At 41.0% G+C, this 25,963-nt stretch overlaps 1 protein-coding gene across 8 annotated transcripts in view; it reads left to right on the plus strand.

Annotated features, from left to right (window-relative positions):
- PPP1CB (protein phosphatase 1 catalytic subunit beta) overlaps positions 1-25,963 on the plus strand; it is a 99,319-nt gene that overhangs the window by 26,741 nt on the left and 46,615 nt on the right. For 7 of the 8 annotated variants that reach the window (XR_009818293.1, XR_009818292.1, XR_009818296.1 and 4 more), the window contains exons 6-8: positions 1,039-1,190; positions 2,725-2,859; positions 3,883-6,180. Coding sequence is in view for 1 of the 8 variants with exons in the window: in XM_061991291.1 (XP_061847275.1) it covers positions 1,039-1,190; positions 2,725-2,859; positions 3,883-3,987 (392 nt within the window). In the remaining 7 variants the exon portion in view is untranslated. Of the gene's footprint in view, positions 1-1,038; positions 1,191-2,724; positions 2,860-3,882; positions 6,254-25,963 lie in introns of those variants that run through there. The other variant, XM_061991291.1, reaches the window with a different exon arrangement.

Consider the following 25,963-nt stretch of genomic DNA (forward strand, 5'->3'; position numbering starts at 1 on the left):
AATAGATTTCAGAAATTAATTTTGCTTGATTACGACTGGAAGGATCTATTATTTAAGAAATAGTGCTTTCAATATTTTGTTTAGCAAACAACGAGGTGTAATTGTAAATCAAACTTCTGAGTGCCAGATAATGGAGCCTGCTGGCATCTCTTCCAGAATGTAAAACAAAACTCTTTAAGCATTTAGATGCTTAAGGGTTAGTTATCACGAGTAAAGAAGGTACAATTTCAGTAAACTATGTAATGCCTTTTGTTTGTGTTGCAGTTGAATTGGCCTGGTTCTTCTTCATGAAAGATGCTTAAAAAGTTCTGTGTACAAAGGCATTGAATTAATCTAGAGGCATGTTTTTTAGTACTAAGTTCTAACTCCAGACCTAGCTCACCATTTTGCAGCAGAAAGAAAAGATCTTGACCAGGGTTAAAACACCAGAGGGGTTTATTGTTTTAATTTATATTCCAACCTGGTTGTCACAAGGCTTTTTGAGAAGTCACAGTAGTCCAAGCAAAGTGCTGTCTGAAACAATATATCAGAATTTTGCTAAGCTTTTTTTTTTTTTTTTTGTCATGTAAGAGTCTCCTAGTATGGTAAGAAACATCAGAATTAAAACTGTTCTATGTTCAGAAGCTTGAGGTATGAGTTTGTTTGCTGTATTTATGACTGGCTTCACATAGGATTCTAAAATTGACTGCAGCTTTCAAACTGAGCTTTCTTGGTGAGCTGTGAAATTCACGATTCTAAGATGTACCCACTGCAGTATTTTTAAACTGAAATGCTGAATATTACAATTACATATTATTTTAGAGAACTATTTGGCTCTGACTTGTTTCATCTCAAACTACTACGAGTGGTGAGAGGAAAAAGTTTTTCTAGATTCACATAGACCGTATCTTTTGTCTGACTACAGTTCAAGTATTGGTGAATTTGTTGCTGGGCTTATTTTCTTCAGGAGAGCTCTTCTGGTAATTACAAGCAAACTGTTTTGTGCTATAGAATGATACCTTCTAAGACTAGCATCTTCACTTGTATTGTCTTTCAAAGGCTTGCTGTGTGACCTGCTGTGGTCTGACCCAGACAAAGATGTGCAAGGTTGGGGTGAAAATGATCGTGGGGTCTCTTTCACTTTTGGTGCTGATGTGGTCAGTAAATTTCTGAATCGTCATGACCTGGATTTGATCTGTCGAGCTCACCAGGTATGAATTACGCTGCTGTTGTTTCTTTAAACTTCTCCTCCTAGACTTTATCTCTTTGGTGCTGCTTGTCAGTAGGATGCATTTTAAACTTACTTACCACTGTGTTACTTTTTAGGGGGGAAAAAAACCCACCACCTCCCAAATAGTAGGGCTTCTAAAACTGTAGGGCTGTGTCCTGTTGACTCATGTTGAACTGAGTGTCTAATGTCAGTGAAGTAACACTAGATTTCCCCATGGTTCTTTTTCTTTTGATTTGCCTGTTTATTGTTAGACTGTTCTATATGAACATCAGAGCTAAAGTGTCCAAGTTTTAAAGTGTCAAAATGAGTTGAATTTGAGATTTACACCGAAGTTTCACAGTTCTTCCATTTCAGTAGCAGTCAGTTCTCTGCTAGTTGTGCCTTAAACTGTCTCTGCTTCACTTCACGGAAGTATTAAATATATTTTGAATGCTTCTACAAAAGCTTGTACATAAAAGCTTTCACCAATGCTTTCGTTGTGGTTCTGTTATCTAGAGCACTTTGGCATAGACTGTTTGACTTCCTGAAATGTGCAGAGGGCAAGGTTATTTTTGTCATTGTCAATCTTTAAGTACACTTTTTTTGCAGTTTTTATTAAGTTACTTTAAGCAAGTGTCCTAGTTAGGTAGACATCAGGTTTCAATTTCCTGTGTAACGTTTCAGTTCCATTATTTAGTCTTTTTTTTAAAAGCTCTCTCCTGCTGTGAAACAAATGGACTTTTTATTCTGTGTCACTATGTACTATTAGAACACTAAAATGTATCTCCTTGCAATTCTACTGCTAAAATAATAGAGAAGATAGTGTATGGAATGGATATTAAGATTTCTTAACTGCTGATCAAGATTATATGAATAGAAGAATCTGGTAGCAGTCACTTCAGTCCTTTTATAAAAGTAGTAGGACATCTTTTAAAGACCATAGTGACTGGACCAAAGTAAGCAGTTGATGCACTAGTTTCACTACATTATAATGTGAGGCTTCTGTGTTGGGGAAGAGGGAACGTGCTTAGCTGATGCATCATACTTGTTGCACTATTTTAAATGTGAGTTGTACTCTTAAAGGAAATATGACAGAACCACTTTGCTTTTAGAGAATCAAAATCAATGAAAAACATGCACTTGAGTAATATACAATCAATACCAGTGTAAGTGAAACGTATAGGTACAGTTGCAATGAAGATAGTATTCAGACCTTGTGTACTCTGAACTAATACACATCCAGATTCTGGATATAAACTACAAATGCCTGGAATACTTTTAACTGGCAGTGCATTGTTGGACTTTCAAGTATGAAATTATTGGAACAGTCAAGCTGATATCAAGTTAAAGCTACCAGACCTAGTATTCACTGTCCAGATAAAACAAAACGACTGAAAAGTCTGAAAGCCAGGACATACCTTTTGATGTGTTCACATCAGCTCTTTAATATAAATCCTGTTTGCCTCAGGACTGGAGCTTTTCTTCAAAATTTTTCTGTTTTTTTTGAGCTATATTGATTTCTCTGGTGTTGACAGGTGGTTGAAGATGGATATGAATTCTTTGCTAAACGGCAGTTGGTCACCCTATTTTCAGCTCCAAATTATTGTGGAGAGTTTGACAATGCAGGAGGCATGATGAGTGTGGATGAAACTCTGATGTGTTCATTTCAGGTAAGATATGTTTGTACATTATTACTTTAGGTATTGGGCTGTATGGACTGAGTTAGTCTGCTTGTTGCTGTACTTACGGTTAGTCTAGGGTAATGTACCCAACATACAGAAAGGACTGCAGGGCAGGCTGGTGTTTGTGGCCAGTTAAAACTGCAAACCATATGTTCTCACAGGATCACACAGAATCACAGAGATTGGAAGAGACCACTAGAGATCATCCAGTCCCAAACCCCTTGCGAAAGCAGGTTAACTTAGATCAGTTTGCACAGGAACACTTTTAGATAGGTTTTGAAAACCTCCAGAGAAGGAGATTTTCACACAGCCTCTCTGTGCAGCCTGTTCCAATGCTCCATCACACTCACAGGAAAGAAGTTTCTCCTCGTGTTGAGGTGGAACTTCCTGTGTTCTAGCTTGTCCTGTCACTGGCTACTATCCTCCTGACACCCATCCTTTAAGTATTTATATGTGTTGATGAGATTCCCCTTCAGTCTTCTCTCCTCCAGGATAAACAGCCCCAGATCTCTCAACCTTTCCTCATCAGAGAGATGCTTCAGTCCCCTAAATCATCTTGGTAGTCCCCAGAGAACTATCTGATTTGCTGTTTTCCAAACTCCTGCATATCAAGTTATACCCTCTATTCAGTTGCTCATTTCAAAGTTTAATTGGGTGATTATTTTTAGTCACACCCAGTGCTCAGAGTATCTAATTATGCAGACTAATGGACTATTGGGGTCTCTTTGGTATGGTTACTCTGATCAGATTTTAATCCCTGTTCCTTCCTGGAGATGTTTTCAGCCCTTTTCCACTTCTTGCCCCAACACAGCGGTAGAACTATAAAGATTTAGGAGCAGTGTTGTTGCTGTTGTAGTATTAAGAAATGTGTAGGACCCTGTGATTTCCCCTTCACTCTCTTTCACACTTTCCCCATCTTGTTCCTGCTGAATGAGATTTCATGTACTTTAGCAATATTTAGAATGCTCTTAGTTGCCAGTGACTCCAAAGAACTTCTTTGTTTTCTCTTAGATATTGAAACCATCTGAAAAGAAAGCCAAGTACCAGTATGGCGGACTGAATTCTGGACGTCCAGTCACTCCACCTCGCACAGCTAATCCACCGAAGAAGAGGTGAAGAAAGGAATAATGTAGAAACACCATCCGATCTGTCAAGGACAAAACTCCATATTACAGTATATAATAAGTGTGCACTGTAAAACCATCCAGCCATTTGACACCCTTTATGATGTCACACGTTTAACTTAAAGAGACGGGTAAAGGATCTTTATTAATTTTTTTCTAGTAGAAGGATGTGCGACACTGTATTGTAACAAGTATAGCTCCAAGTTCTAATATCCAGCATAGAGTTAAAAAAAAGATTAGGAAAAAACTATTGCAACTACATATTCACATTTACCACGGTTTTTAAAGTTGACCAACATCCCAGTTAAAACTTGATGTAATAGTTAAACCAGATGAGAGCATGATGTTCCATTTGTGTAATGTGGTCTTATTGTTGCTTGATTGCTTCTACTTTGGTTATTTTGTAGCTAGAATGATGCAAATATGGTATCTAGTCTTATTTCCCGGCTCTCTCTTTGAAATTGAAGTAAGAAAGGGGCTTTTTAGAACAGCCGTTGATCTCTTATCCTCCCCCTTAGCCCTCTGTTGTTCATAATAACACCGCCTCAATGTGTGCCCAGTTATAACGCAAACTTGATAGTATGGTAGTGATTAAATGGCAAACTAAGTCCAAAAATGCCCAGACTGGACAGCTTGACAGCCAACATAAATTGAGACAGAAAAAAACTGTCTTGACTTTTTAACTTATACTGCCACACAATGGATTTGTGCACTACACTGTTTTAAATTATTGACGTTACACTGTGCTATGGCACTTCATTTAACTTAGGACAAAAATGGTATTGCCTATTAGTTGGTAACTCGATTATGTGGTACCTTGGCTTTAGTTTTATTAGCATGAAACACCTTTGGCATGCTTAGCTTCCAGGTAACTCCTACCTGCATCAAAATTCATCTTACATAGTTCCACAGAACATGAAGATCCTTATTTGCAAAGCCTTTGAAAGCTGACATTCTTTTTCATAAAGAGGGTATGTTGAAATAGATGTTCGTCAATGGACAATAGGCTAACTGACGAGTGGTGAGCTGAAAATGCAACGCTTTAGGAATGTCCAACATGATTTTATAAGGCTTATGTCACTAAAGAGTCTACCTTTTGGATTTTCATGATCAAATTTCATATACTATTGTATAGACTTCTGCTTTGTAGTGTACTATAGTAGCAATAATTTCTGTACATGATTAAGAGTTATGCAGTATTTCTTTTCCGCTCGTTTCTTAAGAGTTAACATTGGCAAATGGCAAGATACACAAAATATACAGAGAATATACAAAATTTATCGTAGGATAAAGGAAAAGGCACAGATTTGTGATGCTTTAGCATCAACTTAGGATGCAGTACTTATTGGATATAACTACAAAAGCTTTTATTGAACATTTTCAAATTTGTACTTTTCTTTGGGGGAAGGCTGCAGATTTCTACCATTCTAAATGTGCATCAGTAGATGTAAAACTCTTGACTTCAGTATTGTCTTTCAAAATGTTAAATTGAGGATTCTAGTAACTTACGTTTTTTGAACTGGCACATTTATATAATGCAAGAGTTCTATTGATTTCTGACACAATGGATTTAAGTCTCTTTTCTAATTCCATTTTGGTTTAAATGCATATTTTAAATGTAGGTTTTTTCATTTAGTAAAAGTTGTCTAATTCATTTGAATGAAGTCTGACTGGTTATTTTAACATACCTTACTGTTACTCCAGAAGCATGGAGTTTGTTGCCTTTTAAAAACAAAACAAAGTCACAGCATATGTATCTGCTATTGATTTATGTTGGATTGGTCTGTGGTTTTGAACAATGGTGTAATTTACCCCACCTTGAAGCGAGCACCAGTTTCAGTACACAGAATAAAATGCAGAAGTAGATTTCTTCTGATACTCCTCAAAGACGCTGTTCTTGAAAATCATTGATGAGAGCTGTATGAGGGTAACTTCAGTTTGTGATAAGGTAATTGAAATCTCTTTTGTAAGCCTCGACAGGGTAACTTCCTACTGTCAGTCATTGCTTACTTGAGCTTTGGTTTTAAAAGTTTTGAAAGTGCTGGGTTTTGCAAAGTGCCAGCCTCTGTTATAAGAAGCATCGTGTTACCAAACATCTGGATTAACACTTTCCCACTTTTTTCCTTAGTTTCTGGAACAATGTCTTCTGTATCATGAAATGTCCAGGTGTAAAGCTGTATGTTATGTGAGTACCTAACATGCTCGCTTGTGTTACAGATGCTATGTGAAAAGAAAAATAAAGTCTTCAGGCCTTCTTACGTGTCCTAAAGAAATAGGAACTTCTTAATTTATTTTGTGACACTAGAAAGCTGGATCTGGTGGTGGTGGTATTCTGAAGTATTGCTGGTTTTCTTTAGCAGCAATCACATGGAAAGGATTTGAGTGCTATTTTGACTTCTGGGGAGTTGAGACCTCTAACATCCCTCATCAGCCTGTATTGTGCAGAAAATACATGATTTAATAAACTTACACCTACATATGTGATTGATACCCAATGCTAAAGTGAATCAGGAGCATCAGATACATAATAAACGCTCCATACCACTTCAGCTTACATTTGCAATGTTGACGTACATCTCTAGAAATGTTACTCTTTTCCATTCTGGAAGAGGTAGTAAAGAGAACCTGAATCTAGTTATACTCAGATAAAACTGACACTTCATTTGATGGAAATCACTGGTAGTCCAATTTGTAATAAGGTTTTTTCCATGTAACGTTTTTTTCCATGCAAGCTTAAAATGCTGCTAAGTAGCACAATGTTAGTGTGCTGGGAGGTAACAGGGAGGTTCTCAAACTAACTGTTAAGAGGCAGATAAAACATTATACTATTTGAGGGATACTTTTGCATGTTTTCCCCCTCACCCCCTTTTTATCTGACAGTAATATCCATTCTTAATTTCATAGTAGAGGAGAACATGGGACATAACCTCTTGTCTTTTTGGTTGACAGGAATTCTGTGATTCTCAGATACTACAGAAATACTTGCTTTATCTGTTGTAAAGTACTGCTGCAAGGAGTGCTTCTTTGGTCTCTTCTGTGGTGATTGATGTGAGATTCTTGTCTTACATCCCTTTTTTTTGTATGCTTCATAGTAATCAGTGTTTTCTGTGCATGGAATATTCATAATTGTTTACTGCTTTAAACAAGTTGGGGAAAGTAGAGTTTCATATAGCTATGGGGTTTTTTCTGTTCTAAAACCTTGAATGCTGTTTAGGTAGAGGGTTTTTTGTAATGATCTGATGCCTTTACAAAAAACACTGTGGAAATAGACTCACTGAAAACACTGTAATGGGTCTTACACTAGGGGATTGTATTCAGTTTGCTATGTCTGGACACATAGAACTACTTGTGGCCGCTGAAGTCTGAGTTGATATTTCTGCTTTTAACTTAGCAGCAGTCCATTTGTAGTTAATCACACTAGGTGTCAAACAAGCTTTGCAGTTACAGTGTCAGTTGGTATTTGTACTATGTCCTCTGTTGAGAGAGGAGCTAATGGGTTTGTATGATAAAGCTAGTAGAATCACAGTGCATTGCTGTGCACTGACTTGCCTGGAGACTTCAGATCAGTGGAAGGAAGTTGCTTTTGTTGGTAATAGCCTACATCCCCGTTGAAGGATGTCTGAAGATAAATATCTTCTCTGCTGTGTTTCTGCCAGAAGATGATAGCAGTAGGATTTGATGAGCAGCAAGATATCTTTCATGTGAAGAAGTGTTCCTGTCTGTGTCTTATCTTCTGATAAGTCCAAGAGGATATTGCTATCATACCAGCTGTCAGATGAAATTACTGGAGCAGTATGTGGTTAGTTTGGGGTTGGCAAACATGTTCTTTGTTCTGTAGTAATGGAAATGTCACCGAAATTGGTGACACCACAGCTATTGAATGTGCTTGAACTGAAGGTCACCTGGGTAACTCTGTGTTGGATAGCCATATTTTTCAGAATATGTAGAAGACAAACACAAATATCTCATGCTTAGCATTGGGTATAAAGTTTGAAGGTTAACAGAAAAGGGTACCTGCTTTGTAGATGCTTATGTAGATAATAGTTGCAAAAACCTAGCTTTAAACCAGGTGTTGAATTTCTTCCTGGCAAACTGTCAATGTCGTATCCATGGCCAGTGTTTCTGGAGCTTTCCGTGCTGTCAGGTGTGTGTCGGAGGTGAAGCTACTTTATACAAACCTGGCAGGTAATGTTACAGCTGAACAAAGAGCAGAGGCGAAGTGATACTGTCAATATTGTATTGCTTTTGAACTTGCTTGAGTTGTAACGTGATTCATGTTTGGCACTCGTCTGCTTCATGTTCGTGGGGGTAAATGTGAATATTTGGTTTCCGGTGAGCTGGTGAAAAGACAAGGGTAAGAGAATGTCTCCTTACGCTGGAGCAGAGGCAACTACAGCACAGTCACATGTCTCTCAGTCCACATGGGCCAATAATATGCTTTAAAGAGCAGTGTAGGTAGTTTTAATACAAAAGAACTGCAGTGAAGTTCCTGCACTAGTCCTTTTCAATAAAAATTTCTTTTTCTCCTTAAGTGGAACTTTTCTTTGTGTTCTTTGCAATTACAGAGATATGGAGGAAGAGCTCCTATGACTGGAGCTCAGCCATGAATGGCCATGTCCTATTTAGGAAAGACAGGCCAAGGAGGTGAGAGGGTGGAGTTGCTCTCTGTGAGAGACCAATTAAGAGTATGTTGAGCTCTGCCGGGGCAGGTTGAGTGTTTATGGGTGAGAATTAAAGGGCAGGGTAAGGTAGGTGGTGCTGTTGTGGGAGTTTGTTACAGGCCACTTTATCAGGAGGAAGAAGTGGATGAGTCTATGAAAAGCTGAGAGCTGCCTCACAGTCACAATCTCTGGTCCTCATGGGGGACTTCAACCACCCAGATATTTGCTGGCAAAGCCACTCAGCCAAGCACACGCAGTACAGGAGGTTCCTACAGATTTTTGATGACAACTTCCTGACACAAGTGGTCAAGGAGCCAACAAGGAGAAGTGTGCTGCTGGACCTTGTGCTGACAGATGAAGAGTAGAGGAAGAAAAGCATAAGAGCATCATCAGAGCATGCAGGGACAAAACCAGGAAAGTCAAAGTGCTTTTAGAACTAAACCTGGCAAAGGAGATAAAGGAAGAAAGGCTTTCAAATACATCAGCAACAAAAAGATTAGGGATAGTGTGAAACTGCTGATGAACAAGGAGAGTGTCCTGGTGACAGAGGATGCAGAGAAGGCTTAACTACTGAATGCCAGACTTCACTGCCATGGTCAGCCCCTAGGAAGCTAAGTCTGTGCAGGACAGTAGGATAGTCTGGAGAATGAAGACTTTCTGCTAGTGGACAACAATGAGGTTAGAGACCTGTTGGGCAAGCTAGACAGCCACAAATCTATGGGATGCACCCATGGGTGCTCAGGGAACTGGCTGATGTTATTGCCATGACACTCCATTGTTTTTGATCAGTCATGGAGGACTGGTGAGGTGCCTGAGGAATGGAGGAAAGCTAGTGTTACTCAGGCCAGTCAGCTTCACCTCCATCCCTGGAAAGGTAATGAAACAGCTCATCCTGGATGTCATCTCCAAATGGGTGAAGGAAAAGATGGTTATCGGGGGAGCCAACAGGGATTCACCAAGGGGAAATCCTGCTTGACCAACCTGGTAGCCTTCTTGAGAGTAACTGGCTGGGGAGATGAAGGGAGAGCAGCAGGTGTCATCTACCTTGACTTCAGCAAGGCTTTTGACCCTGTCTCCTGTAACATCCTCATCAGAAGGCTCAGGTAGTGTGACTTGGAAGAGTGGACTGTGAGGTGCATCGAGAACTGGCTGAATGACAGCCCAGAGGGGGGTGATCAGTGGAGCCAAGTCAAGCAACAGCTTCATCAATGACCTCAAATGAGGGGACAGAACGTACCCCCAGCAAGTTCATTGACACCAAACTGGGAGGACTGGCTGATTCCCCAGAAGGCTGTGCTGCCACTCAGCGGGATCTTGACTGGCTTGAGAGCTGGGCAGAGAGGAACCTCATGAGGTTCAATAAGGGTAAGTGCAGAGTCCTACACCTGGAGAGGAACAGCCCCATGCACCAATACAGGCTGGGGGTGACCTGCTGGAGACCAGCTCTGTAGAGAGGGATCTGGGAGTCGTGGTTGATAGTAAACTAACCATGAGTCAGCAATGTGCCCTCGTGGCCAGGAAGGCCAATGACATCCTGGGATGCATCAAGAAGAGTGTGGCCAGCAGGTCAAGGGAGGTTCTGCTCCCCCTCTACTCTGCCCTGCTGAGGCCTCATCTGGAGTCCTGTGTCCAGTTATGGGCTCCCCAGCTCAAGAGGGACAGGGAAGTGCTGGAGAGAGTCCAGTGCAGGGCCACCAAGATGATCAGGGAAATGGAACATCTTCCTTATCAGGAAAGGCTGCGGCAACTGGGGCTGTTTAGTCTAGGGGAGACCTTGTTAATACTTACAAGTATTTAAAAGGTGTATGTCAGGAAGACAGGGCAGTACTTCTTTCTGCCGTGTACAGCAATAGGACTAACGGTGAAGGACAAAAGCTGGAACACAGAAAGCTCAACTTAAGGAAAACTTATTTCCTGTTCAGCCTGGAGGAGACTGAGGAGGGATCTTATTAACACAAGTATTTAAAAGGTGTATGTCAAGAGGATGGGATACGTCTTTTTCTGTAGTGCACAGTGACAGGACAAGGAGTAATGGAGAGAAACTGGAACACAAAGTTCCACTTAAGGAGAAACCATTTCACTGTGAGGGTGAGAGAGCCCTGGCACAGGCTGCCCAGGGAGGGTGTGGAGTCTCCTTCTCTGAAGGCTTTCAAAACCAGCCTGGACATGTTCCTGTGAGGTGAACCTTTAGCAGGGGGTTGGACTTGTGGATGATGTCTAAAGTGCCCTTCAAACCCCTACCAATCTGTGAATCCATAGCCAGCCTTGGGATAGTTAGGCACAGCACTGGAAGCTCTTTGCTGTTATGCGTAGCAGTTTTCAAGCTCTGTCTTGCAGCTGTGTACTTTTTTTCTCCTGGATCATACATTGCTTTTGCTTGCTTTGTTCCAAAGATTGATCAGGTTTTGATGACAGCATCTAACCAGGTGGCTATACACAACTCATGGACTCATAACCAAGCATTCTTCTCTCTACATTGTGTCAGATGATCAAAGCTGAAGGAACGTCAGGCCACTTTGGACCAAACACTGCAAAGCCGTTACAGTTAAGTCAGTGTTGGGAAAATAAATAAGTTGCCAAGATAAGACACAAGTTTGGGTACTTTTGTTGTTATGGATCTGCCAAGTACTAATCTTCCATGGATTTCCGCAACTAGTAGTATTTGAGCATCTTCCTTGCAAATCCCTCGAGCTGTTGGGAAACCAGCAAAACTCTGTGGTTATTTCTTCTTTATAGTGTGCCTTGGTAAAGTTGTAATTATGATCTCAGTGTGTTAACTGGTAAGAAGAACAAAATTTTATTCTCTTTCAGGGTGTTGTGTTTGAACTCATTAATCTCAGCACCTGAATGTCCTGAGAATTTAAAAATGTAATTCAAAATAACAGTTTCCCTCAGGCCCTGGCTTTAGTGGTCTTTTTCCAAGGAAAACTCTTACTGCTGCCTGAAACAGCCTGACAAGTGGAGCTTTAAGCATGGTATGTGCACTGCACATAGCCTCACACAGCCCCTTTCCTAGGTTCTGCTCCCTTGGTTAACAGAATTTGCACCCTAAGCTTCCTATTTAGCCTACTGCAGACTCAGAAGCAACCATATCAGAAAGCAGATGATGACTAGATCCGTTTGCTAATAAAGATTAGCAAAAGCTATTCTGTATCTTACAAGCTTTACGTCTCCCAGGCAGAGCTGCTTTCAAGCACCACTTGAAAAATCCTGTTGAAATAGGATAGACTTTCCCAGGTGTTAAGTTTTAGTGTTTAACTTAGCCTGAGTTACTGTTACATGGAGGAAGTAAAGCAAACAGACAGGATTACAGTTTTTTTACCCTTACAGTTGGATGCTATTCAAAAATAGTAAATTATGTTTGCAGAGTGCAGAATGAGTTACTGATTTTTCTCTTGGTAGAGGGAAATGTTGCTTTGAAGGTTTTAATCTTCAGGGTGCAAGAGAGAATGCTATACATGGATTCAGTTAATCATTGAAAAGATTTAGCTGGAAAAAAGTAGCATCTTGTGGACAAAGTGGTGCAGCTCATGGTATGAAGCAGAGGAGCACACAACATCGATGTATGTGGAGGACAACCTGGATAAGTAAATATATTCCAATGTAAAGTTACTCTGTGCTGCTTTCAAGTCCCAAGAACGATACCATGGTCTGAAAGCAGTTACAAGTAATGCACATTGCTCCCTCTTCCGAGGGGCTACTTCCGAGCAGCATTTCTACAGTTCCACCTGTAAGTCCCTCATTTCCTCATCGAATTTCTGGGCATGTATAAATCAGCAATTTTCCACTGGCTACCACAGAATATCTTATATTTCAGGTTGCTGTTCCCAAGTGGCTTCTTGGCACTTTCCACAAAGATGGAACAGGTATCATTTCCATGAAATGCTGGGAAAGGGCACGTGTTATGAGAATTACATTTTAATGGACATCTTAGTTGCATCTTAATTGCCTCTCGTTTCCAGGAGGCTGGGCTAAGGGTTAAAGCTGTTCTGTTGAGGCACAAACACCTTATTTCTTTCTTTTACCTAGAGGCACATCAAACAACAGATACACTAGTCTTAGAGACTCTGGCCTTTACCAGCTTGGGTAAGAAGATGTGTTCTTTTCCTTGGTCCATCTTGTTTATGCTAACACTGTGCAAAAAATTTGACAGTTACTTAATGAAGTCTGTTCTTCATATTAGAATTGGTCTAGCTTTCATATGCCATCTAGTGGTCGGACGCCAGCAAATGAAAAGCCATTCCTGTGGAGCTGGCATTTCATTGTGTGTATCCTGCACTTTTCTAATGTGGAAACCTTATCCCTTGATCAGTGCTGAAACATATCCATATCAGATCTTGGTGCATGGGAACAAGACTTCCCTCAGTTAGACATGCAAGTTTATTTTCATGAGGTTTGGCAGACTTCATGAAGTCTCCAGGAATTACCTCAGGATTCTGAAGGCAAAAGGAAAAATCAGACGCTTAGGCTTTGCCTTAGGTGAAGGTTTCCAGGTTTCTTCTCCACTCTGGAATCTTCTGTTCCCAAGTTGAACCAAGTAGGGTGGGTTTCTTTGTGTAAGTTTCCAGTGACTTGTGGAGAACTAGTGGAAAATATGTAGGAAAACGTGTGGTTAGGTCTGGCATAAACTAATATGACTATATATAAAAAAAAAAAACTATTCTGGCGTAACTGGGGAAAACTAAATGGGCAATGCTGTCAGAATAGGGCTTGTTTTGAATTTTAACCTACTCAAATACTACGTCATTTATGTTGCTTTTAATTAGGCAGTTCTTCCTCTGTTCCACATATGGGCTTGATAATCATAGGCATGTGCTGTTGAAAAGAGATCTATAGACCCGATTTGAGGGAATCACTTGATGTTTAGCCTGGTTCCCCTAGTTGCCTACAATGAGTACTCTTGAATAGCTCTTATCTACATTAGTGTGTTAGTTGGGAGCAATTATGTGGTTTTGAAGTGAATTCTTCTGATTGTCCCCATGCAGAGCTCATGCTGTTGTATGCAAATTAGATCTTTTGGTTTAGTTTCATGCAAAAGACTTTTGTTCCTAGTGTATGTCCATGGTGCCAATGATCCAAACTTCTGACTGGACTCTACCACTGTGGAGTTCGCCAGGAGTGGGTGACACATGGATATACTAACAGTGGAATCAAAATGGAAGGAGCTTCTGTGACACTGAAGGGCTCCTGTGCTGTGTAAAGTCAAACTGGCATTTGCATGTCTTGACATTCTGTCAGGAGTCTATTACTGAAGTCTATTACTCGACCATTCTATCATCTACCCAACGTTTTCTTCGTTACCCTTTCCTTTCTTTGTCGTGCTTTCTGTTGCTCCAATTTTGTCTATTGTTTCTCGTTTACAACTGCTTTTCTACCCAGCTACAGCAAGATCTCTTTGGCTTCCCAGATGTTCCATATGGTGGCACATTAGGCTGTCTGGCATGAGGGCTGTGATCTTCAGTATCTGGATAACCTAGCAGCAGGAGGAGGAAGTTGTATACCGCAATGATCACTGGCTTCCAGAAGGCCAGCAACTGATATGTGTATCCAGGCCAAGAAGGTGGAAGAAGCCTTAAAGGTCAGAACAACAACCAGATGTTGAGGTATAACAGCTCATGTCCTTACTACAATGATACCAAAGAGATCTCTTTGGAATTGTAAAGCCTCCTGTACTTGTAGCAGCTGAGATTCAACCCATGTGAATGTACTGCCTTCCTATAGATGTTGAGTCATGGTGAGGAAGGATGACAGACCATGGGTCCAAGTGTGTGGAAAGGCAGTGAGTTTCTAGTCTGAGCAGGAGGACCATTTTAGACTTTTAAAAACAATACCACACAACTGGAAACTGATGGAGAAATGAATGTGAAACTTTTTCCTCAAAGTGGTATTTTTCTGCTATGCAAGGTCTGTCCAAGGAGCAAAGCAAACTGCACACAAGGTTAACGTGCTCATGTAACATTTCTTAACTTCAAAAGGCAATACAGTGTCTTCTCTTCCATAAATGATGTAGGGTATGAGCTAACGACACTACACAACCCTGTGAACAGTAGCGATGACAAATATTGGCCGAGGTGTCAGTTTACTTGGAATGAAGGGCAGTTGTCTGCTGACACTGCAATAATGGCTTTTTTTTCCCCTTAACTTGCCAACAAGCCTGAAAGATTTGATGGCTGCCTTTCCTTAGTCAGGCCTTGGTGGCAGCAGCTTCATGTTTGCATTGGAGGAGGTACCTTACACCACTGTGTACTCACTTCAGGGTCAGAGGCTTAGAGGCCAGGTACAGAGCTGCTATTTCAGTAGCAACCTGCAGTCATGGATGAGTTGTGGGCCACACAACCCTAGTATTGCAGAGGAAAAAGGATGTGTTGTTCTGCTTGCTGGCATGATTTTGTTCCAAATAGGTAACAGTCTAGTGGGAGGAAGACAAGCTTGTGTCATGAGAATTCCAGGTGTTTGTTTACTAAGGGAAGGCCATGCTGGAAGGTGTGCTGTTCACAGCTGTGATCTCAGGCAAAAGTGAGATGGAAATTGAAAAGGAAGAGCTTGAAGACAGCCATGGTCAGAGTTACCTAGAACTGTAGCAGGCCCAACAGCAGTTCTTGGGCAGCCTATGTGCCAGAGTTGTTTAAGAGGAGGCATTTGATTTCCTTTCAGAGCTCCCACATCATGGTCTTTGGTAGTGAATCATGAGCTAACTGCAGGAGGAAAGGTGAAGGTCAGATTGATTTTTTTTCTAGCAGCTTTCATACACCTGGTCATCAGGTACCCTCTCCACTTATGTAGGTGAGCATGAGGTAGTGTGACATGGAAGCAGGTGCTATACAGAGTGCTTACTGGTCTTCTAGCCTTCTTCAAGACTTAGTGGTGTGATACTTGGCCCTTTGGTTAGGCTACACTGCTAAATTTGGGCAATTACTCCCTAGTGGGCCATGTTGAACCTTTGGGAGGTTTGTATTGGCCCAATCTTTCCCATCTTTCCGTGTCACTGAAGTTCTGGGCCCCACTGACTCCCCCAGGGCCCTGTCTCTGCTCATTCACATAGGGATTATGAACCACTTCTTGGGGAATACAATTTTGATACTTTTGCTGAGCCATTCCAGTTCAAATTGGGTGCTCTGACCACTCAAATTTTTAGTTTTGACCTCAGATTATTTGGCTTGAGGGTTTTTTTGCGTGACCTCAGTAACGTTTACAAATACATAAAGGGTGGGTGTCAGGAGGATGGAGCCAGGCTGTTATCAGTGATATCCAATGACAGGACAAGGGGCAATGGGTATAAGCTGGAACACAGGAGGTTCCAAAGAAATACAAGGAAGAATTTCTTCACTGTGAGGGTGATGGAGCACTAGCACAGGCTGCCCAGATGGGTTGTGGAGTCTCCTTCTCTGGAGACATTCAAAACCCACCTGGACGAGTTCCTGTGTGACCTACTCTAGGTGGTCCTGCTCTGGCAGAGGGATTGGACTAGATGATCTTTGAAGGTCTAACCTTGTTGGGCACCACTGGGAATCATGCAAGAGCTTGATTGTCACATACTTATACTTGTCAGGTATAAGTTTGCTCACATACTGTGCTACATAGTCTGTTTTTTAGGTAACAGTGCTGTCAGATGAAGTGCTGCCCCTCCATTTGGAAAAAAACAAACCAAACCAGTACTCAAGTTTGTGTCTGAGTTACCAAAATGGCCAGGAGGTGGCAACAGCGTACCACAAAGAAGAATTTGAGTTTCAAAATGGCCCTTCAAGGAGCATTTTCTGAAACTGTCAACGTTTCATTCAGCGCTAGCTTGGTCACCCTTGTATGTACCCTTGTTAGATAGGTGAAGTGCAGGATTTTTATGTAACTTATCTGCAGGTAGTTGTTATTTGCAGGCAGTTATGGTCAGATAAGGTAATTTTTGTACACAATTACTCAGTTCGTGTGGTTACCAGTTTATGCATGTAGGTTTTTTTCTACGGGTCACTGATCTCAGTCACTGGTTTTGGTGTCCTAGCTTTCAAACTGAGGAAGACTTGGGTGACTGAAGTTTATCATGTTAATGCTTTATGAACAAGAAATGCTTACTCTGTGTTGTGAATATAAAGCATTCCTACTCCTCCTTTCATGTTAAAGTACTCTATAGTCCACAAATATTCAAGCAAGAAATCTACCTCTCAGCTTTTTAAACTATGTAAGTATGGTGGTAGAAAACAAAAATGTCAAAGGAATTTTTTTACAATAGTGCTTGTGAGGACTACAGTTGAAGTTGCAGGAATTCCTGACTCAGGCCTACAGTCAGGGTTAAATTCCTACCTAAAGACCTGGGTTAAATTCCTACCTATGTGTCTTGTGTACAGTACTGACAGTGCTGGCCACCATTTCCTAATACAAGGTTCCATTTTATTTTCTTAGAACTCTTTCAAGACTTTGATTCTTTCTCAATCTTTGTTTTATTCTAATTTCTTTTTTATTTTTCCACTATTTTAGCCTTTTCAAAGAATGAACAGTAAGCAAACCTGTTTTCTCCAGCCATATCACAGATTACTTTGTTCTCGTGTTTTTTCTGATCTGCAAATAATGTTTCTAATTGCCATGAAGTGTTGGCAGCTCATCTTCCTAGCTGATTGCTACTAGACCTTAATGTCTCTGGCCCTTGAACTGATGCCTGTAATTCTTAGAATCAGTTCAATAGAGGAAGAAGCAGTACCATTGTGAGACAAGGAAAAAAAAAAAAGCATGATCCTTGCTCAGCTTTACAACTAGCACATGCCAAAGGATGACCTGTACTATGCTGAGATGATTGTTTCATATGCTGCAGTGATCTTGCATGTGGCTTTGATAGGTGATTTTCCCAAAGACTAGGGACAAAAGCATCTATCTGTATTCTTCTCATGGGAGACTTTTATTGATATTATGTGGCTGCTAGCAGCTGTGGAAAATCCCATGAACATGTCCATGAGGTGAGAGCTGGGCTTCTGAAACTTCATGAGATGCTTCTTTCTGTTCCTGTCAAGAAAAATTGTACACATGTGACTTTAACCAGCTTTAGTATTTCCATTCTGGGAGTCCTAAGCATTGTAAGCCTTGTGAGGGAATAAATTGCTTGTGTAGTTCCTTATCTGCTTCTGGTGGTATTTTATATTTATTGTATCCACTTTCCCCATCCTGAAAATCTGTCTTTATTACCTCTGTTCTATGTTTATTAGTTTGTGGCTTCTGATGATATACCTTCTTACAGCTGGGAGAGGTGTGTGTGTGTGTATATATATGTGTGTATCTTTTCAAACATCTTTTGACTCCTTTTTTTCTTTTGAAGTGGAAAATCAGAGTGGTCAGTTTGAGAGTCATTTACTCCTGAATCCTGCTACAGACACCTAAGCTCATTAAATCAAAGTTTTAAAAAAAGCAGTTTAATTGCAGTAAAGGTAACAACACCCTGCTGAGGTGTTTGCATGTTCTGTGCTGCTTTAGCAAGTGTTTAACTGGTATCTAGGCTACCTATTTTTAAGCTGTTCAGCTGGAGGTGGTTATGATTGGTACTGCTGTTTAATAAACAGTACAACTTGGTGTGAACAATCCCAAGAACAAATACGTCTTTGGAATGTGCGATGCTGCTGACCAAAAGAGTAGATACGAAGTGGCCCTTTGGTACAAAGAGTTACAGAGATACGCCTTTACTCCCTTAAATTTGAGGTGCAATAGTTTAGGAAAATTGCATGTAGAAGCTTTTGTTGCTACCTAAAAGGGATTCTTGAGTTCTCTGATCTGTAGCAAAGATACTGGTAGAATTTGTGTTGGGTCTGTTTCTCCATTCTCTGCCAGGAAGGACTTAATAGGGCAAAATGCTGACCTCCAATTAATGATAAGTATTTCCTAAGAATTCAGTGTCTTTCAGAAGTAGTCACTTGTGTAAATGTAACATCATGATAGGACAAGGGGCAATGGGTATAAGCTGGAACATAGGAGGTTCCAAAGAAATACAAGGAATAATTTCTTCTCTATGAGGGTGATAGAGCACTGGAACAGGCTGCCCAGATGGGTTGTTGAGTCTTCTTCTTTGGTGACATTCAAAACCCACCTGGACGAGTTCTTGTGTGGCCTACTCTAGGTGGCCCTGCTCTGGCAGAGGGATTTTTCGAGGTCCCTTCCAACCCTTAAGATTCTGACATCTGGAAAGAGAAAGAAGTATTTTCAGAGGTCATCTCTATATCAAACACACTTTCCTTCCTCCTCAGGTTATGCTCTTTAAGAACAGCGGAGACGCTGCAGGGAGAACAGAGGATTGAGCTGCAAACCTAAACACCTAAGTAGCTCAGTCTGTGCACCCTGATCCTAGCATATTTCTAAACCTCCTTGACTTCCTCTTCCAAAGAGTTGAATTTGAAGATATTACCATCTCATGCTTCTGCTGTAACAGTTTGCTCTCTGTTTATGATGTGGGGTAATGTAAGACTGTCATTTTTTTTTTTTAAGAACTCCCAAACTGTCATAGATTAGAACATTAGCTACTGTCCTGCACCATCTGTTGTTGCCTCTTGGGCATACAAGCGTATTCCCAAGTATTCCCTTTGTCAATATACCACGTATGGTAGGTAGAGAGATTTAACTATTTGTTGACAAAGTGTTTCTGCTTTTGAGGTGATATCTTGCATTCCAAGGAGATTTCCCTGTATGATACTTTAACTCAAACCATTACTGTTATAGCAGATATTACAGAGAGTTTTTCTAATTTTTAAAGCATATTAAATGTTCATTGATTTCAGACTCATAAAACTTTTGACATAGTTACAGAGCATAGCTCTGTCTACAACCAATATATTTCTGTTGTTTGCTCTCATGAAATGCTGTTTCACTAATAAGAGCAAGTGTTGCTCCATAAAAAGTGAGGAGCTTATGTTGATCCCTGTAATTACTTTTTAAGCAGATGTAACATATGTGTCCAGCTCATTTCAGAAGCCCCAGGCACAGCAGTCTTGCAATTATGAGACACTCAGTCTCACTTGCATGAAAAGGAATAGCAGTAAAGATAAGTTGTGAATTCTTCTTGATCCCTACCACACTGCAAGTGTACTGTTGAAAGGACGTGGAAAGCCTTGAAAAAGTAGCTAAACAGAAATGAATGCTGCATAAAGTGCCCTGGACACCGAAAAATGCTCATTTTCAATGTCAGCTGATCCCAGTGTGAAGCTTTCAGTGCTGTGATGGTCATATTTTGAGGTGGGCCAGCCTAGTGTGTCAGCTTTCTGGCCAGAATCCTGCATGGATCATGAAGAAGTGTCCAAAAAAAACCCCAAGTGGGCAAGATCTTTTTTTCCTCACACTGCACAAAAGCCATCTATTTGGCCTCAAAGCTTATTTACTACTGCATGGAATCAACCTTTTATTGAACATTAAGAATCTCACTAGAAGTTTGTCTGATGATTAATATCTACAAACAGTCTTTTGCTGGATCCCAACAAAAAGCTTGTCAGGTCATGTATTAATTGAAGCATGACAGACAACTGTTTTTCTCATGGGCAATGGCAAAAAACCCCATGTGATTTAAAGAGCTACAGTTGCTAATTTGGAAAAAAACTAAAAGACAGGATCTGGATGCCTTTCTTTTCGGCTTATACTTTTATCGTCAGGATTTCTGGAAGCAGCTGGAACTTCTGCTAAAGAGAAACAGGGTCTATCTGGCTTCAGCTGAGATGTGTGTTGTGCTGCCTGTGCCAGCTGAGCCCTTTTTTCCCAGAGGAAGGGTTCCACCCTGTGGGAGGGCACATGACAGTTGTGCCTCCTGTCCTCCTCCTGACTCTGCCAGAGCAAAACCTGGCTCTCTGTGGGAGTCCAAGAGATCATGCTCAGAACCTTTACACTCTTTCATTGCCCCGGCAACAGCATTTTCCTCTCTGAGCTGCTTCTCTGCCTCTGGTACTGTTGCATACCCCAGGGCTGAAGCTACCTCTTTACTCTTACAACCAGGAGTAGGTTAGGCATAACCTTACTGGTGAAAATGTCAGTGTCTTCTTGCATATACTCACCTCCTCATGGATTTTGATGAGAAGGCATTACCTGAGAGAAGAACTAACATTACATAACCATGACATAAGAAACTAACTTTTCTAGTTGCTCTCTGTATTGAATATCTTTAGTACATAGTAAGCCTCTTCAAATCAAGCACTCACCTTGGTCTCTTTCTGTTGCCTTGGATATTTTGTCAAGTATTCACAGAAGAATGTCTGTAGCAAGATGTGGCAAGTTCAGGTAATAGAAATCCTCTGCCGTCTTACTCTTAGTGTAACTTTTTATGCATTGCAGGATCCTTCTTTTGCAGCATGGTAAGAGTACAAGAGATGTCTGTAAATGGCTTTTTGACGTGGGTGAAAGTGTGTCAAGGTTTGTGCTAAAAAATAGCGCAGCAGCTGTGTAACAGTGCTTGGGGCCATTCCTCTTTATGGACATGTCTGTGAGTCCTGCTAGACTAAGGAATGTATCCAGAAAGAAGGTGCATAATATGACCTATGCAACCTGTTTAGTCATATATTGTCCTTAAGTTGCAACTTCAGTGAAGCTCTTGCCAGCAGCTCCTCTCATTGTGGTAATCTTGTTCTGCATTTAATGGCTGTACAAGATAAATTCTACCAAAGTTACCCCAAAGCCTGAGGCTACATTTATAGAAAAGGTGACATGGAAACATCAGCACCCCAAAGTTTCCTCTAGGTTTATGTCAACACCATTACTAAGAGAAAACTGTCTTACAGCAGAGCAGACTGTTGCCTCTGGAGAGGAAAAGGTCTCTTTGGAAGGGAAAGGGCTTTGAACAGGTGACATGCAATAGAGATGTGCTAGTGGAAGTAGGAACTGCACTTGGAGATTGTTGGAGGTGTTCTGTAACCCATGGCGAGGGCAATCGCTGCCTCCTTATCCCTCAGTGAAGTGGCTGGCATACTGGGAGGGACTGTTTAGTTGTGGGAGCCTGTGCAAGGTGTATGAGGAAGAGGGTGATTATACCCATAAGGACCTAGACCCAACACAGCCTTAAACAACTGAATTCTCACTCAAGTAAGCAGCTGGCTACTCTTGTGAAACTGTTCTTGAAGGAAGGGGAAGAAGCCTTAAGATAAACTTTCAAGTTGCTGAGCTGTCGCATGCTTCATGCTGAAGATCAAATAAGGTGATACTGCTTCCTTCCTCCCTGTGATATTTCCAGCAGAGAAAAGTTCTGCTTCATCTGCCTTTCTATCATCATGATTCTGGGATTTTACAACATTTCTTCACAATACTTGTAGTCTTCTCCACATAGGGACTTTGCTTTTACAGAGTCTGCAGACAGTAGTAGTTATCAGTTGTCAGGATGAATTTGTTTAATTGATCAGACCAGCTTGTGGGAGGGAGAGGATAGACCTTTCCTACCATTTCGGTTATCAACCTCTATGAAGTCATTTGTGTGCCAAGAGGAATAGTATATAATCTCTAAGATTTGACACGTTTTCCTGTATCTGTATTATTTTCTAGTGGGTAAATAGGTGTTACTAAAGAGGAGAATTTGTGCAAGCATGAGAATTAATGAGATTAACATGAAACCAGAAACATTCTGTCATGGTGCTACCATCTGATGGTACGACCGTCCAGCAATTTGAGTACTGCTTTTAAAGCCAACAGGTCTGCCTCATGTTAGGGTTTGGTTTTATGTTATCTTTTGATAGCTTTGCACTACTGAGAAGTAGTGCAGAACAGTGTTGGAAATTAGCCTTTCAGATCAGTTTATGAAATCAAGTTCTTCAGGTATTTAATTTAATCTTGTATGCAGATTTGTAATCTTTAATCCTTTTAAACACTGGTACAGTGGAGAACCTAAGTGTGTACTTAATTTTAAGCAGAGGTAGTTCCCTTTCAATCATTAGGGCTGCTTGCATACTGTACTTTAGGGAAGTATTGAAGCACTTATCCAGATCAGGATCATAAACGGGGACTATTTGACAAGGCAGCAAAGTACACTAATGCCAGCTCTAACCTTTCCTTAACTGTTTCAAGTCTTTATCCTGTTCGTACGTGTTTTCTTCAATCAGTAACTTGAGCCTGTACTTGTCTGATCCTTTCATGAGAAGCTTCCTGGTCCCTTAGCGTTTAGCAAAGCAGTGTATTCTCATGTTCCATCCACCTCTTCATACTAGGGGAGAAAAAAAAGTGGAAAAGAACTCCCCCACAAAACAACAACAACAACATGAACTGGCTTCTTTTCCAGTGTTCTTTGACCTCAGCACAATTATATGGTTGCACTAGGAAGCAGAATGTGGCTTTTGAACTGGTGTTTCATCCCCCCAAGTTTTGTCATTGGTTTTAAGATCATGTGAATACTGTGACAGAGGGAGATGATAGGCTCTTCCACCTTGTGTACCACTAGTTAGGTTTTGACATCAAACAGGAATCAAGTGCTCTCCAAAGCTTATGACGCCTGTGTCCTATAGACAAGTGTCCCCAGCCCTTTCCGATACATTCTATATGTTATTGATCTCACTAACATTTGTGCAGTTGCCTGCAGGCTCTGCTGTGCAGTTTGTTCCCGGGATTTCCCATAACTCAAATGCCTCATTAGTTACTGTTTGTCCTTTGCATGAAATTTGAATGCAGCCTTTAAAAAGATAAGTGAATACCTTGAGCTGTTTGAGGCCTGCAGTTGTAGCCTCCTTGATCCTATATGAACTGCAAGGTTGTTAGAAAGGCAAGTAGTCTTGTTAGTCTTGTATGAGGGCACAGGTATGTGCAGGTGTGGTTTTATCTGTGAGTCAGTACGTTGCCAATGCAGTGTCCGTCTGTTGCAGGCTTGACCACAGAGTTCTACTCCCTCTTAAATATAGATGCTTGCAGAGGTATTGAAAAGAGTTCCACGATGAAATTGCAAGGAAGACTAAATGCTGGTATCCCAGACTGTTCACAGAAGAGGTTTTTGAAATATCTTAGAGTGATTTTAATGTCTAATTCCTCTTCCCTCCAAAGAGAAGTACTCATATATCCAAAAGGTATTGAGAATCTCAATCTCTTTTTATATTTGTGTATAGTCTTTGTATGTGTGACTGACATATGCAATATTTCACATACGCATGTTTGCCAAGCTGTAATTGCCATGTTATAGTAGTGCTTCCCTCACTGTGATGTCTGTTTTGTTTCAGGAGAGGAAAGAGAAATCTAACTGAATAGCTACATCTTGTTTATTGCTCCTAAATATACCTGCATTTTTATAGGAAGTTATTTTGTTTGCGTGAACAGTAGAGGCAAGAGAAGAAAGACAGTATATCTTAGCCAACTTCAGTAAATTTAGTCTTCTTGATGTTTGAGTAGTAAAGAGAAAGAACACAAAAGCAAACGAATGGAAGAAGATGTTATTCAAGTTTTGCTCTATGAGCCTGTGGCTCTGTAAAAAGTTTAGGTAAGTTGCAAAGCTTTAAAGGAACATGAAGAATAACTGGAAAAAGAACCCAAAGGAAATCTCTATATTTTTTCTTTTAAAATGCATATAAACTATTTAGTAAGACGTGTTGTCTAGACAACTTAACTGCAGTGATGCTAGGAAGGTTCAGTATGCTGCAGTGCTTCAGTGACTGTGCAGTGTGGAAAAGCTCCAGACAACTGCACTGGGACATTTTGTTAAGGAAACTTACCAGTAATTTGGCACAGTCTGGGTCAACATACTAGTAAGTCCTGAAGTAGAGGGAAAAAACCCAAAAGATGGTACAGTCAAGGCTGTGGTGGGCTTTGTGTTGGAACTGCAAACTATGGGCCCATAATAATCCAAAATAGATACCCTCATAAGCAAAAGTATAACTGGAGGTGATCAACCTACGGTCTGTTTTCTATATGTGTGCAAGAAGTGTAGCAAGAAAGCAAAGCCTGTTGTTTCTAGTTGTCTTCTTCCACTTAACACAGTTTCAATACAGTGTGACTGTAATGCCTGCTGTGCACGTTAGGGTGGCTTGCTTGGCGCTTCCTCCTCAGAAGTTTTATAAGCATCTTACAGCAGAGGGCAGTAGGAACCTAACTGTGTGAAGTGAGTTTATGTCACAAACATGCAGTACATATTTTCTTCCTACTCCCCTTCCCTGTTGTAATGCTATTCAAGGGCCAGATGAAGCTTATAGAGGGGAGCTGCCACAACTGTTGTCACCATACTCGTCACAGCAAATGCAAGGTCTGTGTTTGTAGATCCATTTCTAGTCAGTGAACTGATTCTCTAGATTTGATGTATGCTGCAAAGGATCCAGGCCCAAGCTGATGGCAGTTTTTATCTCAATTCAGAATCCTGTAACAGTTGGTAGAAGGGAAATGATGACAAACTATACGACTCATCCTCAAGAGTATTTTCCTGCTAGTTGCTGAAATATTTTAATCTTCTCCCGGAAGGCTGTTTTTTTTCACCCCCCAGTACAATATCTAGTGTCTGAAAACCAGAGACTTTTAAAAGTGAGTGCATTTGGGGATGCAAAAAGCTGACACTGCAAAGCAGCTTCAGCTGGGAACCTTTCAGATCCATAGAAGGTGATGATGTCATCAGTGCCAGGATTACCTCCCCCCTGTTCATCTCCTCTCTTTAGTCTTCACTCACCCTCAGCATCTTCTGCCAGTGCTTGAGAGCCACTGCAGTTCACTTCAGCTTGGTTGCCGTTGCCTGCTGTCAGTTCGAGTCAGTGTTCCAGTGCTGCAAGCCACCTCAGTAGGTCTGGGGTTTCCCTTCCATCCTGTTTTTACTTCCTGAGGTGGGGACATGCTCATACACTCTCTTCTCTGGCTCAGTGGGCTTGTGACTTGGCAGCGAGCGCAGTCGTCTCTGAGTATAGTGCCAGTTCACAGCTGAGATCAGCGGAGGCTTTGAACTCGCTGCCTCCTTTAATTGGAAGTAGCCTGGGTCTGATGAGCTTCCAGACAACATTGCAAAGCTCAGCTTTCCCCCGCCTCCAGCTTCTCCAGGCATGTGAGAGTGTACGTGTGTGGGAAGGACGGAGTTGTCATTCTGAAGAATTGTTCAGGAGAGTGGGGGATTTACTCATTTCCTAGCTTACTGGTGAGGCTCTGCCTTATTGCTACACCTAGGATGTATTTTTAACTTTTCTCTGGTAACTATAGCATACATACAGATGGACTTAATGAAAGATGGATAAAACATGCTACAAATTACATGGGCTGTGCATAGGGATACTGGGAGCGTGGCTGGCTGTAGAAGTTCCCATGTCTTGCAATCACTTGTGGGGTTTTTTTTAAACTGAGTCATTACTAGATAGTCTGGGGTTTTTTTGTGTTTTATTTTCTTTGTTTGCCTATATGCTTGTAAAGAACAGGTTGAAATCAGGACTT

Source organism: Colius striatus, chromosome 2 (assembly GCF_028858725.1).
Source record: "Colius striatus isolate bColStr4 chromosome 2, bColStr4.1.hap1, whole genome shotgun sequence".
NCBI classification, from domain to species: domain Eukaryota; kingdom Metazoa; phylum Chordata; class Aves; order Coliiformes; family Coliidae; genus Colius; species Colius striatus.